The sequence below is a fragment of the Stegodyphus dumicola genome, chromosome 9 (genome assembly GCF_044657685.1).
Source record: "Stegodyphus dumicola isolate Sdum_Otavi_A_Nest chromosome 9, ASM4465768v1".
Lineage (NCBI taxonomy): Eukaryota > Metazoa > Arthropoda > Arachnida > Araneae > Eresidae > Stegodyphus > Stegodyphus dumicola.
In genome coordinates this window covers 146,253,614-146,274,170 of record NC_140776.1, presented here as the reverse complement: position 1 = coordinate 146,274,170, position 20,557 = coordinate 146,253,614, and the positions used below count along the sequence as shown (strand labels likewise).

Below are 20,557 nucleotides of genomic sequence, written 5' to 3'. Positions count from 1 at the left end.
ACCTCAGGTATATTAATCGCTGGACCATCCCTTTCTTTCGAATGTTACTATCTGCTAATGGAAATAGTCAAAGTCTTGCCATTTTAAATCTGAATGAATCATGATGAACAATAAACAGCAGAATGCGGTTAATAATCCTGTTATTAAATTATGAAATTTGATTGCATTATTATGCCAAAAGGATGATTGTGGGCCATCTTGGAATTGTCATGATCCGTTGAAAACTTTCTCCAGGAAGCTTTGAAGAGACACGCCTACTCAGCAGTCGAGGGATGACCAACTTTTTTCTTTCCTTTCGTCTAACCCGGGCGCTGGCCGCACTAACGAGCTAATATCCCTTTCGGAATCGTTACTGCCTCCAGGCACTTCAGATCATCGAGCTCTTTATTTATTTATTTTTTTTATTCCTTCTGTTGCAGATGCTATCATTATTTTCCAGTTTCTGTGCTACATCAGTGCGTTCAACCGCGTGGCTTTGTATATAAGAAGAGTACCACGTGTTTTTGGAGGATATGTTTCAAAGAGCTTTGTGTTGGTGTTTATCAGAATAGCTACTGGATACGTTAATGTCAGCAGATGATATGAGAGTAAGTGTTTTGCGATTTTACAGGAGAGGTATATTCGAATGAAAAATTCTTTATACATCCATGCTGTTAAAAACACTCAAATTGAAAAGAGAATTAATTATTGTCTCCTCATTTGGACTTGTTGACCAGATGGAAGAAAAATGTTACTAACCATAATCCAAATTCATCGCCTTCCATAATTATATATTAGTTGCGAAAACATTGCTTTTATTTTTCCAAAGAAAACTTTATTTTAACTACGTATAACTAAAGATATAATTCAGAATACTTTTCGATAATTATTTATATGAAGTTTTAACATCTCGTACACAGAGCGATGATTAGTTTTATTTCAAACAAATAATTATCTTTACATTCTTGTACAGTGACCATCATGATCAAAAATTGAAGTTACATTGAAAAATGTTCTTTGCAGTGAGCATCATCACCAACAATTGAAGAATCGTTTCTTTTCATATTAAAAATATTCCTCTCTGTGAAAAATATAAAATTAATAATTAAGAATGTAAAATGAGTTACAAAATTTCTGAAGCCGAATGAAAGATAAATGAACTTCTAAATGCACTCCAGAGAAAAAGTTTTCTTATCGTTTGTAAAAAACTTGTATTGTTTGTTGAATTTCAAGGTATTATTATTACTTGTATCTTTCTTATTTTTGCTTTACACAGTTAAGCTCCATATCTTCAGTGTCTAAATGAACCTATAGCTAGACCTATCATTTTATTCTCTATTCTCTATTGTGTTTAAAAATTAATAATGCAATATTTATTTAAGGCAAAGAAAATAATGATTTGTTTTATTAAAAAATAAATATTTTTAAAGACGCTTTTATTTGTATTTTCGAAAAATAGAGAGGGAAATGATTCTAAAAGTCCTTTTTCATATTTAACCCGTAGTATTTTGAAAACGTTCATGATAGTATTTTTATAATAACATGAAAAATCAATCTCTAAATGTTTACATAACTATTATCGATAATATTTTTTTGCGGTTATTGACGCATAATTAGAAATAGTACATAAGCAGAAATGTTTGAGTGATAATTGAGCTTATAAACAAGCACTAGAAAAGAAAAGTGCTCGTCACATTATTTCTGTTCGGCTTGCATTGAGTTCGTTTGATTTTAGTATGCTGTTGAAATTAAGCTCTTTCTCACTTTTTCGTTACATAATTTAGATCAAATTTTGTATCTTCAAGGTACACCTAAACATATACTTATGTTTATCATTTTATCCTTTATCCCTTTTTTAGCATGCTTAAACATTTCTAATACAAGTATTAATTAAAGGCAGTCTAGACTTATTTTAAATTGCCTTTAATAATTTAATTTAATTTATTTATTTTACTGCACAAAATATTTTTTTAAATGAAAGTTTTTTATTTTTTATAGAAAAAATTTTGAGTGTTTTTTAAAAATTCTTTTCATTATAGACTTATTGTATTATATAAAAAAAAGATTATTGTGAGCATGAAAAATGAATGAAAATGATCTGAAATTCTTTTAAAGCCGTATCGTTAATTATTTAATTTGATAAAATAGTTTTTGAAGATTCGCGAAGAGTTTTACTGAATTTTACTAAATGTTCAGTCTTCTTATAATTATCATAAAGTCATTGATATAAATAAAATAACTAAATAATACATTTAAATATTTCTTGAAATATTTATATTTTTATTTATAATTTTTAAAAGGTACACTACTTTACTAACTTATTATTCAAAGCAGTAACTCATTTTGACGAAGGTTTTAAATAAAACTCTATCGATTTCAAAGGCGAGCAAACACAGGTCCGTCTTCTTCAGTAGCTTCTTCCCCCCCTCTAAAAAAATTCTGCAATGAATTTTTTTTGTAGAAAGGTTTTTTCCTAAAAAAGAGGAATTGTGTCAAATCGTTCTTGAAATCAATAGGGTTTTATTCAAATCCTATGCCAAAATAAATTTGTTGTTTTGACTAATTTTGTATTTTACATATATTATTATTAAATAATTATATTTAAAAATTGTATAGCTTTTACTTATTAATTTCAAATAAAATTTTCAAGATTTTAATTGTAAAGATTTCCGAAATCATCATTAAGAAAGTCAAAAATCATTCTTAAAGATGTTTGGTGAAGAACTGTTTAAATAGTTTGAAAGCAACAAAATCCTTATTATTGATGCTGCAATTATTTTATGCATACTTTTCTTCAGTTGGAGACTGAAAACAATTAATGATCGAAAAGCTTTCAGACTTCCGTAATTCTTTTTAACACGATATTTATTTTTAAACTTGCAAAAATTATCCAAATAAATTTCTGAAAATCTTTGGTTTAGATTAGTATTTGCTGACTAAAATTTTAGCACTTGGTTTGATGCTTGTAACCTTTTGAAAAATTTAAGGTAATGAGTAGAATGCTATTCTAAACCATTCAAAAATGAAAAAAAATTATCAAGGAATTTTACTTAAATTAAAGATCTCTATATGTCCCTAACGACTACAAAGCATCTTTCGTATTGCGTATCAATATGAATGTTGTTATACATCAGATATTTTCTTCTGATTTGTCTAATGCCAATTAGTATAGGAATTAAGGGTTATTATGTTCATTAGACAATTACGATTGTTTAATTAGAAGAAAGCAAAATAAAAACGAAAACCTTTTTAAAATCCTAAATAATAATATGGGAAATTTTAAATCGTATTTTTTTTTTTTTTTTTTTTTAATGTTCAATTCGAAAAGAAAATTTGAGACAATAAAGCAGATTTCGGCTTTTAGTGTTTCGGTTGTAATCTTCAGTTTAGCTATAGTTAACTTTAAACAATGCCATAAGACTTAGATACATGTATTTAAAAATGTTTCAGCAGAATTTATTTTTAATCAAATCAGTAAAACTGACTCATTTAATTAAAAATTTTGAACTAAATGTTTGAATCACGAAATTTTGAAATTTTGAAATTTTTGATATTTTAATAAAGATGAATGATTTGCTTACGCACAATGGAAACATGACAAGTACTTTCTGCTTCTCACCCCCTTTTTTTTCTCGGATAAATTAATGTCACGGAAATGCATTTGTTTTTCAAAATTCTGATTCTGAAATATTGTATATACGAAACGTTTTCCGTTTTAAAAATATTATTTGTTATTTTATAAAAAAATCAAGAATCTAAAGATGACTTGTGTAATTTTAAATTTAATAATTTTCCTTCCTGAGTCTTGTGTTGAAATAAATTAAGAAATAATTATTTCTTAAAAAGTAATCAGTTATATGTTCTATATTAAAAATAGTTCCTTTTGAATTATTAATTAAAATAAAAGTTTTACTTAAAATTTGAAAATTAATTACTTTAAATAATTTTTTATGAACATTCTTAATTGACAATATCATAAGGTAAACGATAAATTGAAATTAATCATTTTACAAAACCGCTTTATTTTTACTGTAGAGAATGAACATGTATCATAATTCCAGTCGCAACAAGCGAGAAAAATTTAATAATCTCTTATAGAGTCTCGTTCTCTTTGGTAACATAAACTACAAGAATTCTACCTAAGAGACTTATTTGTCTTGGAAAATTACTACATGGACTGCGAATATTGTAAAGGATCATTTTATTTAAATTACATTTTATTTAAAGGAACGTTTTGTGCTTACAGAAACAGCCAGCATTTACGGCGTAAATAAAAAAGTAAGAGAATTGACGTTAAAAACGAAGTTAATTGTAAGCTAGTCCAAAAGGTGCACAGACAAAATACACAAGATTTGGCTCAAGAACCTAATGCCGGCTTGAAAAGCCTAATGTCGAGATAACGCCGCAGATAAACCGCTCTCAAGAGAATGAAGTAGCAAATGATGCTTTCAGCAGGCGGAACAGCCTCTGATTCTCCCCTCTAAAACTCACCTTAAGTAAAACAGACAAATCGACAACCTTGTATTTGGGGTAGATTTTGTAAAATCCCAATCGATTTCGATGGAAAACGGGTCCCCCTTCATCAGGAGCAAAAAATTCTGCGAAAATTTTGCTCCTGATGAATTTTTAAAATCCCCCCGAAATCGACTGGGATTTTACAAAATCCGAATACAAGGTTGTCGATTTGCCTGTTTTATTTTCCACGCCGGCGTCTTTACCTTAAATACCTCGTTTCAATCTCATTTGAATATGCCCGAACTAGAAATTAGCATTCTGCAGGAAAATGGAAATCGAGAAAGACAAGAAAGCTAAATTAACATAAAATAACTGGTTAATGAAACTAAATGTATACTCTACGCTCTTTTCTATACATAATCTTTACTAGCGCAAACAAAAAGTAACACATATAAAGCTTTCATAAACTAAAAGGATATTGACATTTCTTTCCTTCAGGCCTTGACAGGATTTTGCCTTCTGATCGCATATGTTGCGGCTTCTGGGACTCAAGCTCTTTTCACAGATTCACTAAAATCTACGCTTCCAAAAGCCAAATCAGAAACGTTGCTGGCTGAAGCAACAGAAGAAGATCCAGTTAAGTACGTAGAGCAGCAAGATACAAAGCAACAGCAAGATGAAAAGTTACAAGAAGATATAAAAGAAGAAATACACCAGAGATCGGCTCCTCGACAGTCTTTGCTGGCAGAAGACTACGAGGAGGTCAAGTATGGGAATGAAGAGAAACAGGTAAAATATTGAACAATTTTGAGTATGCCATTGAACAATTTTTATGGTTGTTGTCATTTTAAGAATTATTATTTAAGGATTATTTAAAAAATTGTTATTACAATAGCCAAGGCAATTATCAAAGGTATCAGAAGTAAATATTGGTTATTGATATAATAATCACCAACTTCAAAATAAAATCTACAATCATTAATTTTCTTTTACCTAAAAACAGCGATGATAATATTAATAATTTTTAAGATCGCTAGGATGAAACATTAATTCTGCAATACAGTGGGTTATTAGTAGAAGAAGAATATTAGCAACTTAAATCATGAAAAATTAAAATAAAATAATGAAATTTTCTGTCATTTCATAACAGCCATGGTACCATAAGACTGCTTCTTATGACTTTAGCTTTTGGGATTCGTAACGTATGGCCATTCAGTTTGGGAATCAAGAATATTATTTCAGTACTAGGGAGCTGAGGAAACAGGATTAATAAATAATTTAATATCACTGAAACTTAAGTCTTATGCAAATAGTGGCTTAGATCAATACTTCCTAAAATCTTAAGCATACGCACTTAAATTCACATACAGTAGTGCCCCCCATATAAACGCAATTCGCTGTAATAAAAAGCTTGTTATGCTTGATGATATTTCTCATATATTATTGTGGGAATATTTTTTTATTCTCGATACAGGACCCAAATTGTGGAACATTATTTAAAAACATTGATGTGTACACTACATGACTTCCTTGTACGGAATATTAAATTATACGCATTTTTCCTGTATTTCATTTATATTTATTAAATTGAATTAAATCTACTTCGTCGATAGCGAATAAATCACAATACAATAAATGTACTCTTTAAAATTTACTATATTTATTTACCATAGCGACACTCTAGTCTTAGGTGGATTTAACAGAGTTACATCTTATTCATTTTATAACATAAAATACTCAAAAATTAAACCATCCGAAGGATTATCTAATCGTTGCCACATGTTCTATTCAAAAACTTTAATAATTCTAAAACGATGTATAAAAGAATTTAAACAAGTAATAAAGAAACAGTTTTTCACAGACGATACAGCGCCTACCTAATGCGCATGCGCTACTTCTAAACATTCTTATCTGTCCGAGTCAGACTGGCGACAATATTTGCTGCTAATACGAAACACTTCTTTCCTCGAATTTCGTTAGAGATATATTTCTCATTCAATTAATTCAGTTCTCACTTCGAGGGAAGACCAAAATACATAAAAACTCAAACTATCTTCATTAAAAGTTGAAAGATATAGAAAAATATAAAACAGCAAATACAGTTAAAGCAATTAAAAAAAATTACAATTAAAATTAGCGTTTCTGCGCAAAAACAAGCAGTTCGGCCAGCTGTTAAAAATGCAGATTTTTCGGTGCACAAAACTAAAAGTTTCCTTTTGATCCCACTCGGCAAAAAGACACTGAAGGTGAATAAAGAATTATTTTACTATTCTACTAAGTTTCAAATGTAAACAAATACAGCTGCTATAGTACAAAAAGAAAAAAAAATCAGGCTTAGCCGCACTTAAACAACTTTTAAATTGCTGATTAATTCTACAAATATTACATGTAGATTAACTAAAGGCATAAAAACTTTAACTGGAAGATAAGAACAATATAATTCAATCATTTTTAAAGTAAAAAATGCACAATTTACCAAAATGTAAGGGAAAAAAATGGACTCACGGAGCCGAGTAACAGAGTACATATGTTACCGTGAAAGACCGAAATCGGAAAATGTCGGCTTTCACCGGAGAATATCAACATTCACCAAATACGTCGGTGAAAGATGGAATATTGCATTACATTCTTGTTCATTCGGACCCTCACCGGTGTATGTCGACAATCACAGATATGCTCTGGTGTAGGTCGAAAATAGAGGAGTATATGTACACGCTGTCATTTGCAAAAGGAAGTGTTCCACAAATAAATACAGTTGTAAAAGCAAGGGCCTATTGTGCAATTCAAAGTGTCATAATAGTTTAAGTTGTTGCAATAAATAAGATTTGAATCACATGATTTAGTAAGTTTTTACTTCTATTATTTTCCTTTCTCATTTTGAATGTACTGTGTGTTTTAAGTTCTTAGGTTCTTAAACTCTTATTTTAAGTCTCAAGTGCGTTTTTTCGAGTCTCAAGTAAGTTTCTGAATTACGGAAAATATAATATTCTTATATGTTCAACATTCACCATTAGTGCATGGTGAACGTCGACATTTATCGGTGTAAGTCAGAAATAAAAGTATTTGGAAAATATTTCGGACATACACCAAGCGACTATGTTAATGTTGACATTCACCGGTGAAAGTCGACATTCTGCAGATTTTGATGTTTCACCGTAACATATGTACCGTTGGTGCAGCCGATTGCAACCAAAAAGTGAGGTGAACAACTACATATCGTATAGTAATCGTATATACAAAATTTCAATGTTCTGAGACTACTCTTTTTTGAGTTATGTGTGATACATACATACGTACGTACGTACAAGCGCCACGAAAAGTTTTCTTCTGAATCCCTTTTAAGCCAGTTTTATAATTCGTTTGGAGAAAAAGAGTCCTTTATTTTGTCCTTTCGTACAGATATCACGCAAAAACATCGCTGAATTGCTTTCGGTAACGATCAAAATGGATATTTTGAGACTACTTCGTATAAGGAAGTAAAAAGAAGATTTCAAAGAATATTATAACCACCACCAATGCTGGAAATGATACGAATTAAGAAATGTTTTAGTTATAAATAGTATTTACATGTACTATGTATCTATATAGTCTTTCAGTTTCACAGTTCACTTAAATATGCGTCTTCCCACTCTTTCATTATAAACGGAAAGCTTTAACCAATTTTATCTAATTCTTTCATTATCAACTTTGCTTGTTCTTCCATATCTGCCTTAAGGTTTCTCATATCTTTCTTTGCACATGCACTTCTCCTTTAAGTTTTAAAAGCCTACTTCCCTTTCCTTCGGCAAGACCTTGATTGTAGCAGTAGGCATGGACACTTTGTGCTTTTCTTCTTTTGTTACCAAATAAAACTTCTTTATGCTCAGCAGAGGAGATTTGCTCGCAAACTTATTCTGGACTTCCTCAAGTTCGTGTTCAAGGAAGGCTTTTAAAACAGAAAGCAAAGCGGATTTAGATCCACATTTAGAGTCCTGATAATAGGCGATGATATTCGCGTGCGGTTCGTCGTGTGGCAGAGAGTAAGAAGGGTAAGAGCTTATCGATTTATTTTTCTGCTCCTTCCTATTAAAATAGTTGATTAAATGGTCCTAATACCTAAAACACTGGTCCTTATTGCCCAAGGGAAATTGATAAACTAGTTTAAAATTCTTAACAGACGTAAAGCGAATGATCGCTGCGTGTGAAATAACTTGTAGAGCCCTGTGGATTAGGGGTTCCAATCGCCAAATCCTGGTGGCGATGAATTATCGTTCCCCACCTTTTAATTCGGGAACCACTTTTGGAGCCATAAGGTTATTTCGATGCAAGAACGTGAAAAATATGTAATGTCGTCACTGGGATTCGAGCTCTATACCTTATAACCTACAGAAAAGGTTTAGAATACATTTTTTAAAAATTAAAACAGAACTTTAAATATAAGTGTACGTCTTGTGCTAACAAATCAACCAGTACTTGTGGCGATGTAACGAAAGTAAAAGTCAAATTTAAACGCATACTAGTAGTCTATTATATTTAAATCTAAGCTTACTCAGAGAACTCTAACCGGTGCATCAAATTTAAATATCGGCAGCAATAACGTAAAGCCGCATAATTACATACTTATTATCAGAGATGACAGAACTAAAGTAAGGTGTTCGCAAGAGACAGAAACACGCTATGCCTTACATCCAGAAACGTCAGCTTTATTCTCATTTCCATTCTGGTGAGGAAACAGAAGTTTTAATAACGGATGAAATTATAAATAACTGTTGAGTTTCAAATAAAAACCTTATAATTCTGCTTTTTAAAACTTGGTAAAAAGGAGTAAGACCCGTTTTAAGCAACTTTTATCAGCAGCGACAAAACAAAGCAATTCCTTGTTGATGAAGAAAAATCATTAACGTACTCAGTAAATAAGATATTAAATAATCCTTCGATTGTGTTTTGAATTTCAACTGCATTTTTATACACAGGCTGAATTGCGTAACTTTCTTTCCTGAATACTAAAATGAAATTATGGGTAATTTTATGACTATGTAAGTGTATTCTTATTTTTAAAGTATTAGTCCAAAAGGGCTTTGTCCCTGAAGGATTATTGTTTTCGTTTTGCGATTTTGCGTTGAATCACTATAAATGTCCATTTCACTTTCCAAACTGTTGCCACCAAATGTTAGAGTTTTGCATTATATTTGAAGAAATTAAATAATGAAAAATCTGCATAAATGTATGTCTATTTCTCGCGTTGTTTTGTGCGAAGAACGTGATATTTAATAAATAAAGGTAACACACAAAATGTTAAAATAAACGCCCCTTTGGACGTAATTTAAAATCTGAAACCTTTCAGATTTTTAAATTTTTTTTATTTATTTATTGTGTGTGTGTGTGATTATGGCAAAGCCTCGAGGGCTATCTGCCTAAGAGTAGAGATGCCTTCGTGGCGGACTTTCTAGGGGAAACTGGCTCGTATACGCGTTACACATGGGGAAAGCCACGAAAGCGCCCATGCAGCCAGCCAGTTCGCGGGATTCGAGCCTCGGACCGAACTACCAGTGTTCAGCGACTTTACCGCTCGGCCGCTGGTGGGCCCCTTATTTACTTATTATGCATCAATATCTTAAAGTAATGTCATATGCCACGCGCATAAAATCCTTTCTGAATGTTGCCGTGCCTTGTTTGTTATTACGAATTTAAAAGATATAATACCATTCATTTATTCACCAAATTGTAACAATGTTGTGATTATCAATATCGGTAAATGAGCCATTTAAAAACAATAACCTTCTTGATAACTAGAATATTAATAGAAAATTTGTTGTTGAAACTGCAACTTCCGTATAATGTTTCATTGCTATTTAAAAATAGATTGTTGATTTTATTTAAAGAATAATTGTTTTATGAATATTTATGAAATTAGTGTAATTAACAGAAGTTTTTTTCTAAGGCATATATTCATTGTACTTTAGTTATAGATTTTCCTGATTCTTCTTTCTATACAATAAGTTTCGCATTAAAATATGAATCTCTGTTTTAAAACATAGACAGAAAACATCTGTAAGCATTTTTTGTTTAATTTTATTGGAAAGATTAAAACTTAGTTCAGTATGTCGCAAAATTGCGTATTATAGCTTAGAAAGAGAAATAAAGCATTTGTAGGTTTTCTGTTTGTCTTCGCATCAAAGCGCCGTTTTTTTTAATTTGGAATCATTATAATTCTTTTTGAATTGATGCATTCATAAGTATATACTTTCCATTGTAATAAAGAAATTAACCTGTTATTGTGATGAAAATGCATTTTTCGAATTACAAGGCTATCTGTTTAGGATAAATTCAGTTGGAATCTTAAACTTGAAAAAGCATTTTATCTCTTTATGCTAATCAAGCAATAAAATAAATCAATTCGCACTTAGTGTTTTCCATTTCATTTTATATTAATTCCGAGAATAAATTTTTCATCATATATTACACTGATATATTTTTGCCGTAGGAGCTTGCCTGCATTTCCTCCGGTCCCAATCACTTTTCTTTAAATATATAATTTCTAGTTTTGAGTTTAAAAAAATAAATATTAACATGAACGAAAATTTTCAATGGCATTGTTTATAGAAGATTCATTCATTATTGATTAAATTATAAAATGAATGCTATGTTAATTCCTATTTAACTTCAGAAATCAGATCATTTAGATTATTAGCAAACGGTAAATATATAATTTATGCATATTTGACATTCCTTTTATCATTGTCTTCACCTAACAAGTAAAATATCTCTCTATCTCTTGAAAGCCATAATGTTTTCTGGTTAAACAGCGAGCATGATTTTTATCAAAAATATCATACACAAATAATAGCTGTGCGTTTGGAAATAACTCCTGTCTTCTCTCTGTAACTGTAACCATACAATCCGGGGTGAAACACATTGCTAGACATGGTAATAGTTCATTCGCATAAAAATATCCTTTATTTATATTAAAAAAATGGGGTCGGCATTGATTCGAGTGTTTTCCTCGGATTACTTCATATTCATTCATAATGACTAAGTTATTTATTTAACAAATAGGAGGAGGTAATTACATGAAAGCAAAAAAATGGTCATTGTCTGGGTAATAGTTTTATTTTGCAATAGAGAAAGTGACAAGAAAAGGCACAATAGCGATGCCATTACTTCGCTTGAAAGCAATATTTTTCAAAAGATTAAAGGCATTTAGAAATGTTTTTCCTCTTCCTAATCTGCATCATTACAGCTTTCAAGAGGTTTATACTTTCAGTTTTAAGAGAACATGGGTCAATACAACTATGGAAAGAAGAAAGAAGATTATACGCAGAATAGGTTAACATTAAGAATTTCCACCTTTCTTAAGTTTAAATTTGATTTTGTTTTCAGTAAATACGCCAAATAAAACTTATTCTATTCATGAATTTCCGAAATTTTTATATTGTTTGTATATCTATCATCAGTTGTTCTGTTATTTGTTTTTGCATTAGTTCTTAACTAATGATTAGTATAAACTCAAATCTGATTAAAATTAATCATTCTTTTTAATTTTAATTTAATAACCGATCATAGAGAAAAACTGATTTTTAAAAAATTTTCTTAACAGAAGATTGAAACTATTTGTCATATTACAAATAACTTGCAAAAAATTACTTGCATAAATTAAATGGTTTTTTTTTTTTTTTTTTTTGGTTAAAATGAAATATACATTGCAGAAGCCTCTGAATTCAAATTTTTTCATTTTCAAAATTTGACCTTATGTCAAATAATCTTGGACACCAGTGTTGTAGAAAAACTTGATATTATCATATTTTATTTTTATATGATAATATTAAGTTGAAATACATTCTGTCTTATATAACCTAAAATATGTGTTTCATATTTTAGGTTATGTAAGACGGAATATATTTCAAGGGATATTAACACGGTCCCTTCTTCTTCAAGGATTAAAACTATTGTCTTCAAAAAGCAAATGTTGTTCTCCTGCTTGAAGAAGAAATACCAATATTATCCTCCTTTGAAGATGGGCCCATCAGCGGCAGAGCGGTAAAATCGCTGAACACTGATAGTTCGGTCCGAGGTTCGAATCCCGCGAACGGGCTGGCTGCATGAGCGTTTTCGTGGTTTTCCCCATGTGTAACGTGTATACGAGCCAGTTTCCCTTAGAAAGTCCTCCACGAAGGCATCCCTCCTCTTAGGCAGATAGCCCTCGAGGCTTTGCCATAATCACACACACACACCTTTGAAGATGATGCGCGATTTTGTAAACAATGATAAAATTGGTGTTAATGTTAGAGTGCATAACTGCATGATCTTAAACTATGAAGGAAAGTGAAGTAATAATGAATGACCTAGATCTGGCGTAAGTGTTATAGTGAACATAAACAGTTTGAATGTATTAAAAATCCAAACTTATATTAACATTATTTTTTAGAAAAATTCGATGTATTTAAAAAAAAAGTTGTATTATTCATTTACTTATAATAATGTAATTGAACATGTAAACTGATAATTTTAAATTTCCTAAAAAAATCTTCTATTAGTTTTACACAGTTTAAATACGTATATGCAACTTTTTAACCCTCATAAAGTTAGGAACCAATTATTTTAGCATACGTTTTAACTTTTAGAATAATCAGGTGAAAACAAAACAGTATTGTTGTTGTTCGTTGCTTTCGCGTTATCTATTTTAAATTAATTTTCATTTGTTAATATATAATTCTTACGTTATATTGAAATAATTCTGTTCCTTTCTGATAATTTCCCAAATTAAAATTTAAAATTTACTTGCTGTCTTTCAATATAATGATCTACAAAATTTATGTATAAAATAATTCATAACCAAATTTATTTAATTTCTTCAAACCCCTCGTTTTTCAAAGCAAAAATGTATTTAGCTCTGTAGACAAGAAATATGCCAGTAAAATAAGCAAAATAAAAGTAAATAAATAATACGTAAAAGAAACAATAATCGTATCACCTCTTATCAAGAAAATTAGGCATTATAGAAAATAAAATTCTGTCATTCATTCTAGGAAGCTCTAAGAAAAAATTAAACCCTTAATTAAACATTATCATTAAATCAGCATACTTTAGTTAATAACATCAATTTCGAAACATTTTCTGTAAAAGTTTTTAAAAACTTAATTATTTTTCACAAATTTTAGCTCATAATTTTATTTTCTTGGGCTTTTTTTGCCTGATTGTTGTTTGTTCTGAATAATTCTGATTATTGTTTCTTTCTGAATAATATGCATTTATTTTTATCTGAGATACCATACAGAATATTTATACTATTTAAAGAATAAGCGCACTTTTAGGACTTATTCCCTGAAAATGCTAGAGAATTTTATGAAACAAAGCTCAATAAAGGGACGAGTTTTGCCTAAATTAAAATTTCAAATGTGTCTAATTCCTTTTAATATAATGAATTACAGAGTTTGAAAGTTCTATTAAAATTTTACTTCGAACATCACTGAACAAAAATATTCAAATAAAATTTATTATTATTGTGGATTTCATTGAAATTTCATATTTACCTCAATATAATAAATCAGTATTTTAAAATTGGTAAAATTTAATATTTAATTGCAAATGATTACAAAAAACTTACATATTCGCAGTTTATTAGGAAAAATTACCCAGCACAAGCGAAATAGTTGATGAAATTTACATTGAAGAAAAATAGAAAAGAGAGTTTCATAAATCCTTTTTAAGAATGATTAAAATATACAATCATTATTAAAAAGTAAATAATATGCACCTTTGAAGTTGTGGGATTTATTTAATTTACCTAATAGTTATGTTATGTTGTTATGTTCAATTAGATGGAAAACTAGTTTAAGAAAAACTTGTAGCTGAAACCGGACTGGAAATACTGTATTCTACTAATTCATGTATATTTATTTTTTAATGTATGTTCTTTTATATATAGTAACGTATTTGAACTTCTGACCTAATAATTTTGGATTTCTAAAAAATTCATCCTTGTCTCAAAAAGTACAATTCTTTCCCCCCCCCCCCCGTAGGAAAATTAGGAAACGCATTTTGGCTCATATCTTTCAATTTCTTAAAGCACTTATTGGAAAACCGAAACTATGCTGTGAGATAATTGGAAAAATTACTTTCATGATTTGCTTATTGATTGTTAGTTTCTTTAACTCATTTCCATTAGTATTAATTTTATTGTAATTATGAGAAATTAATGCTTTATTGAAAGAATTCTGTTATATATGAAAAATGTTCTGTTGTTTGAATTTAAATGCTTTAATACTTTGTGATGCCGAAATATTTCAGACTCTTTTACTGCTCTAATCATAGCTCTATGATATGATATATTTATTTACAGTGCTTCTACAAAATTTAGAAATAAGTTTACATAAAATTGAAAGTTGGAAGAAGACAAAATCCTTACTTCTTAGGTTTCAGTATACAAATATATACAACTGCTTGGTTCTTTTATATATCTCATTTTATGACACACCGTGTAAGTCCCTGGTTACCATTTCCTGAATATCTTCAGTTCAATTAAAATAACGATTCTTCAAAGAAGACTTCTAGTACCTTCTTTAAATAAAATGAAACTTGCAAATGCTTCGGTTTTCACATCCTTCCTTTTCCTTTTTTGGATATCTCTTAAGGCAGGATCAAATCGATTATTCGTACAAATCGAATTCTTTACATGTAAATTACTTGTAATAATAATTTTAAAAAAATTTTCGCGTTATCTCACGAGCGTTCTAAACTGAGGACAATTACTCCTCGTTTGAAAACCACGATTCTTTCTCAAGTATGAATTATCTTGAATGACCACCAAGTTCTCTCAATTTACTACACTTTTCAGCGAAGCAGACTGGACTTTAAATTTATACATAGGTTGAAATTGGCTTTCTACTTCAAACTGTTTGTTTGTTGGATGAAATTCTCTCATACACTTAGAATGCAAGAAATTTATGCGTCCATATTATTCTGATCACAGGATTACTCATTCTACGGGTCGGCAAAGAAAGTAGCTATCTAGCCATCTTAATCTATTTGTAGAGCATGTTAAACACTGATCTTTCACCTCCGATTGTGTAAACACTGATATTTCACCTCGCACTGTGGTCTCATGTAGATCGTAAAAGAATAATTTTAATACCTTCTGTCTTTGACTAGTAATGAAACAATAACGTTCCTGACTTTAACTATAAGCGTCTGACAGAAGAATTTAAGCAATGCGTGGGTTAGTTATTACTCTCTTAAATTATGTCTAGCTGAATAGTGTCTAGTTAAACGTAATTCTTGAAGGATAGGCAAAAAACGATGGAATAGGAAATTCTCATATTCCGTCTCTAAAGGTTCTTTTCATCAAAATTTCTAAACCTAAATTTTGCCTTAATTTAATGATCCATTTTTTCTAGCTTCTTATGAATGTTTCTTGGCTAAATATCATTTTAAACACTATTTCAGTCTAATTTAGTGCTTAAAAGTTTCAGCAACCACATAAAGGTAAATGCAAATAAACTTCTAATGAAATTTGACTAACCACAACTTAGCATTATAAAACAATAAAAATTGGAACTTTGTTTTAGCTCGCAGAATAATAATGAAAGCAACCGAGATACCAAAGTAAAAACTTCTCTTTTTAGTTCATATTATGTTTGTATATATGAACTAAATACTCTATATTATTATATTATTTTACTATATATTATTATATTATTTTATTTATGTTGTAGAGACATTAGGATTTTTTTAAAGCAAGAGAGATAAAAAATTAGCAACCCTTTTTCCCGGGAATTGAACCATGGACCTCTGGAATACCGGCCCAACGCGCAGAACCACTACACCACGAAGGCACACTAGGAAAGTGGGAGAAATATCTTACATACCCCTCTTTTAAAGGGCGACTATGGTTTTTAGAGGACCCAATCGCCAAGTCCTGGGTGTGGAGAGTCATCATCCACAACCTTTTTAGTTCGAGCGCCACTGTAGAGACATTAGGATTTTTTGGAAGCAAGAGAGATGAAAAATTAGCAACCGGCTTCGCTAGGAATCGAACCATGGACCTCTGAAATACCGGCCAGCGTGCAGAACCATTACACCACGAAGGCACGCTAGGAAGGCGGGAGAAATATTTTACAATGTTGATATTATATTAATGTTTTTAGTTCATTATTGTGAGACTGTTTCTGCTTTTCGACGTAAACTAAACTAGATTCTACAAATGAACCAGAAAATAAATTTCACGAAAATAAATTCCTTCGGGAATTCGACTTTTATTTCTAGAAAATGAAATGTCTGTCTTCACTTATGATAAATTCTATACATGAGGAATTAGTTGTGTACATTCTGTACAGGAAGAAGTTACTCATAACTAAAATTAAGGGTGTGTATGTGTGAGGTTACATTCTCTTATTTCCTTCTGACAAACATATAAGTGTTTAATATTTATGCTTGTTTGTTAGCCAAAAGAACTCTTAAGATATTTTTTTTTATTTATAGGTTCCTCAATCATATCAGTTTGGATTTGAAGTTCAAGACCATAAAGAGGGCCATCAATTCCGGCATGAACGAAAGGATGCAGCGGGAAATGTCCAAGGTCGATTTGGTTATCGCGATAGCAAGGGGCAATACCGTCAAGTAGAATACATCGCAGATGACTTTGGCTTTCGGGCAAACGTAAAAACGAATGAAGCAGGTGTTGCTAATGAAGATCCTGCAGATGTTGGCATTCAGAAAAGTCAGGATTTGACACTCCATGCCCAAGTTGCAGCTTCTGGAGCCAGTTATCCTACAGGTGATGTAACTATACACAAGGATGCTACAGATAACAAAGTTAATCTTCAACCTCCACAGACACTCATAAATGACGAACCACACAGTGAAGAGACACGCTACGGTTTGAAGCATTCACCTCATCCTCAACATTATTTGAGTCCGGAGGCAAACCCATCTTCCAGTGAACCGGATGAGGAATACTATTATACTAAAATCAACAAACAATTACGAAACAAAAATGCCTCACCAGCTGTCGTATACAGGCATTTTTTCAAGAAACATGTACCTCGACGCGAAAATACAATTCCAATACATAAATATCCAATTGATTTTAGCGATACTACATCTAATCACCGACCGTACGGAAGCCAATTAGAAACTTTTTCTCCACCCACAAATCAACGTTATCATCATGAAAATGAAGATTATAACTACGGAAATGAAAAACGTCCTCAGATAGTTTACCAACAGTATGAGCAGGGAAATCATCCACATAATGAAATGGATGAAATTCGTGGTAATTTCGACGAAAATGAAGGGGGAGCAGAAATAAAACACGAAGCCCCGCTTTTAGTAGAACCTGAATTTTATGAAATATTTAAGAATTCAGCCAATGACGCAGACTTTCCGTACCCCAACGAGAAAGGTAAGTTAATTTTAATTCAAGCAGATAAAATAAAATACAATACTGATCTTCCACAACAGGATAATAAACAAGGTGTACCGTACCCTGGCCAAACAGCTATCTTTATAAAGCATAAGAAAGAAGAAGAATCTAATTATGGAGACAGACAGTATGGATTTTATAAGAACAGTGATTTTTTTAACGGAAATAAGCAACCAAATCTTTTAGGTTATAATAATAATAATAATAATAATAATAATAAAAGTCCTACCCCAAACCAAATGAAGTATGGTGCACGATATATTTCTCGAGATGTGCCTCCAACTCAAATATTACAAAAAGCTGTACATCAATCCGGTCCTCAACTTCGTTACATAAATAAAGCAGATGCCCACAGTAAACCTTCGTATAAACCCGATTCTAACAAAGAAGCAGAAATCCGTATAGGTGCTAAACCTTATAATGAGAAGTTAGAAAATTATCCAAAAAATTTACCTTTAAGTGTTTTGCAACAGCATAATACAGAAGCACCAACTCAAAACCAGGAGCAATTTCCATTGCAACAAGCAATATTAGAGATTGATGCTGATGTTTATAAGCAACTAATTGAAAGCAAAGCTCCAGGTCAGCGTATCGTCGCGATACCCTATAATGGTCAGAGTCATAATTATGGCGATCGTGCTTCATCGATTCCAGTTGTGCTTGACAAAAATGCATTCCCATTAAAACCACATGGGATTTTACATCTTCCAGTAAACCATAATGATGCACAACATACTCATCAACAGCAAAATAATATGGTTCCCTTAGAGAAGCTTAAACGCCCAGCTGCTATCGTTCTGCATATAGCTCATGGACAAAATATAGATTTTATGTCTAACAAAGCACCGCATAAAGAAGACATTTCTCTCGGAAAAGATCATGTCAGTTATAAACTAAGTCAACCTCATATTGATACATTTCAAAAATCTGAAAAGGAAACTATCAAGACTCGGGACTATTCAAAATCTAAGTGGATACCTATAACACCTTTATGGAACCAGATACGAAGGCAATCCAAACAAGATGGAACTTCATCTGCATCAAGTGCTCATAATGTCCAATATATCTCGAATTTGCCTAGATCAGACTCTTCTGTACATAAATTGTCAACCAAGAAGCCTCAGAATAACAGTACTCCAGGAGGACAGCGTGTATTTTGGGATAGTGAAACAAAATGAAGATTAACGAAAAACTGACTTCACCATCTCTTTCTGAAATGTGCTTCGAAATACAATATTGCACATGGAATTGATTGTAAAACTTTAGCTTTTGTTGTTCGCATTGAAAGAAATACGAGCTAAATAGTAGATAAGATAATCTTGCTCATTGAAACCTCCTTCTCATTAAGAAAGAGAAGACGTTTCTGCACAAAGAACACATCTTGGTTTTTAGAACAGAGTTTTATGTCATGCTGTGAAGTTAATCTGCAACAGAACGGAGAAAAAAGAATTTGGTTAAATTCAGTTCAAGAACGTGTTTTCTCTTAAATCTTTCAAGAAATTCCAAAGCATTTTGTTTTGTTTATTGAAGAACGCTTTAATGGGACAAGAGTAACGTTGGTGTGTCTCATACGGCTGGTGGTACAGTTAGTTTCAAAGCTAATAGGGATTTGAAGTACTTTTATAGCATGATTTTTTATCAAAATTACAGAACACATAGGTTAGTAAGACTAATGATGAGCGTATCATTTGACAATAATATAGAGACGTGTCGGATATAAACAAACATTCTCTGCATATGAGTAAATAAAAACTCTTGCATCAAACTGAGTGAAATAAGAGAAGCTAAAGCATTAGGTATGTACGGAATGCGTTGTCTTGCCTACGGTTCCAAGAACACTAAGACTTCATCTGTTTTAAAGCACTTTTAATACAAAGGGAGATAACTATAGGATAATAATAAATAATAAAAACCAAAACACTATGCCTGCAATTAAGAAAACTGTGCGAAAAGTTATTGTTAATAATGCAGGGTTTGGAAAGTATTCATAAACATCTTTTCAGATCTTAATTAATTTAAAGGGATTCATGTGATGATTAACTGTAAGAAAATGCAATAGTCTACTTTAAAATCGTCACTGAAAACCAAATTTCAATTCTTAAAGTGATTTACACTTTTGTGAGATTTTTATGTACATATTTGTTTTAGTGTCTGTGATTTTCAAATAAAAATATATTACGTCATGGATAATACTTGTAGTTATTTTTAGAATTTAAATGAAACTACATTTTTTTTAAATTTTGATTTGGGTATGAACTCATTTCATTTAACTCTATAATCATCTGAAATTTGTTACTAATTTTCCTCCGAATTAATCCAAAATATATTAAATTTTAAATTTCGGATACCTTACACGTTACAAGCCTAAATCGAGATTTGCTTAATTTTAGACAATCACATTATAAATATCGTAATAAAACCGAGACACATGAAATTATGGCTTTTCTATGGGGTATAAAAATTACATTTATGTTATAAAAATGTTAATTCATTAAATATGCCACAATTTAAGAAACATTTATTCTTACAGGAAAAGTAATTTATGAAAGCAAAGTACGTTTTCAGTAGTACTTTACTTTATAAAAGTAAAAAAAAGGGAATAATTATTTTACTATGTAAAAGTATAGTCATTATTCGCTTTTGAAAAAAATTACATTGTTATAATACTATAATATGAACTTCCAAAAATTATAATATTCGGAGATGCTTAGGATGCTTTGTGTT

General features: G+C 30.8%; 1 protein-coding gene across 1 annotated transcript; it reads left to right on the top strand.

The window, feature by feature from the left end:
• The first annotated feature begins 432 nt into the window (after positions 1-432).
• LOC118180836 (uncharacterized) lies at positions 433-20,023 on the top strand. Its single transcript, XM_035349920.2, has 3 exons — positions 433-587; positions 4,933-5,223; positions 16,891-20,023. The coding sequence occupies exons 1-3, from the start codon at positions 567-569 to the stop codon at positions 19,009-19,011; spliced, it is 2,433 nt and encodes an 810-aa protein (XP_035205811.2). The 5' UTR covers positions 433-566; the 3' UTR covers positions 19,012-20,023.
• The last annotated feature ends 534 nt before the right edge of the window (positions 20,024-20,557 follow it).